The 2,276-nt window shown below is 44.3% G+C and overlaps 1 protein-coding gene across 1 annotated transcript in view; it reads right to left on the minus strand.

Moving 5' to 3' along the window:
* LOC103523373 (peroxidasin-like) overlaps positions 1 to 2,180 on the minus strand; it is a gene marked incomplete at both ends in the record, with an annotated part of 10,193 nt that extends 8,013 nt beyond the window's left edge. Inside the window, 3 exons of the mRNA XM_017449215.1 lie at positions 785 to 940; positions 1,153 to 1,314; positions 1,935 to 2,180. Coding sequence (XP_017304704.1) covers positions 785 to 940; positions 1,153 to 1,314; positions 1,935 to 2,180 — 564 coding nt within the window. The remainder of the gene's footprint in view (positions 1 to 784; positions 941 to 1,152; positions 1,315 to 1,934) is intronic.
* Positions 2,181 to 2,276: the final 96 nt, after the last annotated feature.

Raw genomic sequence — 2,276 nt, forward strand, 5'->3', positions numbered from 1 at the left:
AAAAGACTTATCGTCCCCTTGAAATTTTGGTGGCCTCACGTAGGTTTAGGTTTGTACTAGTTAGCCTGCAACTAAGTGTTATTTAAGCTGTAACTAGCCTGCCGGTCGTGATACAACCTGTGTGGGAATAGCCGCTTCCCTTTTCTATCCTGGTCCTATCTTCATTTCGGTGGGGCAAGGGCTTTTGCTTCAAAGGGGCCCACCCCTTAGCTTGGGCGTTGGAGACCACGAAGTTCCGTCTGTGAGTGATGGGAGGTTCGATTGGTCCGACCGTGATTCCAGGAAATCCTGTCCCAAAATGGGAGATAACCCGCTATAATATGAGGCCCCGAACTTGAAAGGTAAGCACTTTCAAGAGAGAATTGTAATTGGAAGTGTGTCGGACTAACTTTAGCGATAGCTTTTTGATCAACCATGTATAAAAACAATACCACCCGTAGCTTCTGACTTTAAGAAGAACGCACCTTTCGTTCGCGGCCAATGGTGACCTGGATAACCCAGGGGATATTATTAATTATGAACCAATCTTCGTATATAATAGCAGGGCTAATACAACCAAAATGGTGGGGGGTATCAAACCATATGGAAGCATTATATTAAAATATAAATGAAAGAAGTATAGGTCCAGGTTTGGTGCTTGAGGACTCACTACCGGTACAATGACAACTCCCTAGTGAAGAAGTTAGGACTAGAGTATATGTTTTGGATTGTACGCTAACCTACTCTACTAACTCTCCAAACCGACCGTGTAAAGGCTAGCAAGCTGATTACAGTGATTACTTACCTAGTCTGGGTATGAAAGGTCTCAACAGACTGTGTCCAATACGGTAGGCGGCAGTGGCGAATTCGGTCATGATGTTGGGCTTACAGTTGTCGTTATACCCCTTGTAGTAACCAGTGGGGGACAGTTTCAGTCCGTAGAGGTTGACAGCGTTCAGACCTGTAATAAGAATAGCCTTATTTATTATGTTCCCTTATAACTTCTTCTTCTTCTTCAAATTACATTGAGGATAAAATTCCATACCTCGGCTGGGATTGAACCCACGCCCTCCTGTTTACCAGGCGAGCGTCTTGACCACTACACCACCGAGGCAGGATAAAGATAAGTTAGATATATTATTTCCCAGTAAAAGAGACGAGAAGTTTTCTCACCTAATAGTCTAGGTAGGAACTCATTGTAGACAATATGCTGCCATTGTCCCACCATGATCCTTCTCGCGTGTTGAAATAGTTGTTCATCGTTCCAATGAGGGTTAATCTGAACCAGTTGTTCCGCTAGTCGGTTGTGTTCTCGCATCAAGATCGTGTGCATAGCTGCGAACATAGAGAAAAGCATTAGGTTGTGCGTTCGATTCCCGCCCGGGGGCGACTGTCTAGCAAGGGGACGTTAAACAGAGAGTAGACTAGCGTCTGGCTGTGGGACTATAAACAGGGAGAAGAACAGCTAACCCTAACCAGCCTAGCTAGCTGATGGTTTCAAAGGGTTCTCTCTGCATGAAAAGAACAAGCACAAGTCCTCACGATGGTTGACTACGGTTCAGGACGAGCCAATTAAACATGGCTAGAGACCATCACCCTGGTGTATGTCTAATAGAAGAGATATTTTCTCTATTTTGTCATCACCTTTCGGCTAGAGCTAAAGCCGCTACAACAACGACAAAAACAAAAAACATCTCGAATATGTTGGGCAGAAGGTATTTCCTATTTATGGTGACGTTTACCTTGCCCGATGTAGCTTAACCTAAGTGTTATAATTACCTGTAAGGCCGGGCTGTTCTGAGGCTCTTCCATCGCCAGCAACGAAGCAATATCTCGACCTACACTCAGGATGTGTTGGCGTGTTCGGCAGAAGGTCTTTCCTACCGGGCATTAGAGTGACGTTTATCCTAATGTTTACCTTGTCCAATGTTGCTTAACCTAAGTGTTCTAATTACCTGTAAGGCCAGGCTGTTCTGAAGCCCTTCCATCGCCAGCAACGAAGCAATATCTCGACCTACATTCAGGATGTGTTGGGGTGTTCGGCAGGAGGTCCTTCCTACCGGGCATTAAGGTAACATTTAGCTTGCCATCGTAAGAACGGAGGTCTTTGGCTTGACAGGCGTGTTCTCCGTATATGAGGGAACCGTCTAGGTAGGCTGAGTTCTGGTTGATTTGTTCGCGAGGGCCGAAACCTTGTTGACCTGATGGAATACAATCGAATTAAGAAAAATAGTTAATTAAAGAAGCTCCAATAAATATCTAAAAAAATAATAAAATAAATAGAATATCATCAAAAT

Source organism: Diaphorina citri, unplaced genomic scaffold, assembly GCF_000475195.1.
Source record: "Diaphorina citri unplaced genomic scaffold, Diaci psyllid genome assembly version 1.1 scaffold20969, whole genome shotgun sequence".
Lineage (NCBI taxonomy): Eukaryota > Metazoa > Arthropoda > Insecta > Hemiptera > Psyllidae > Diaphorina > Diaphorina citri.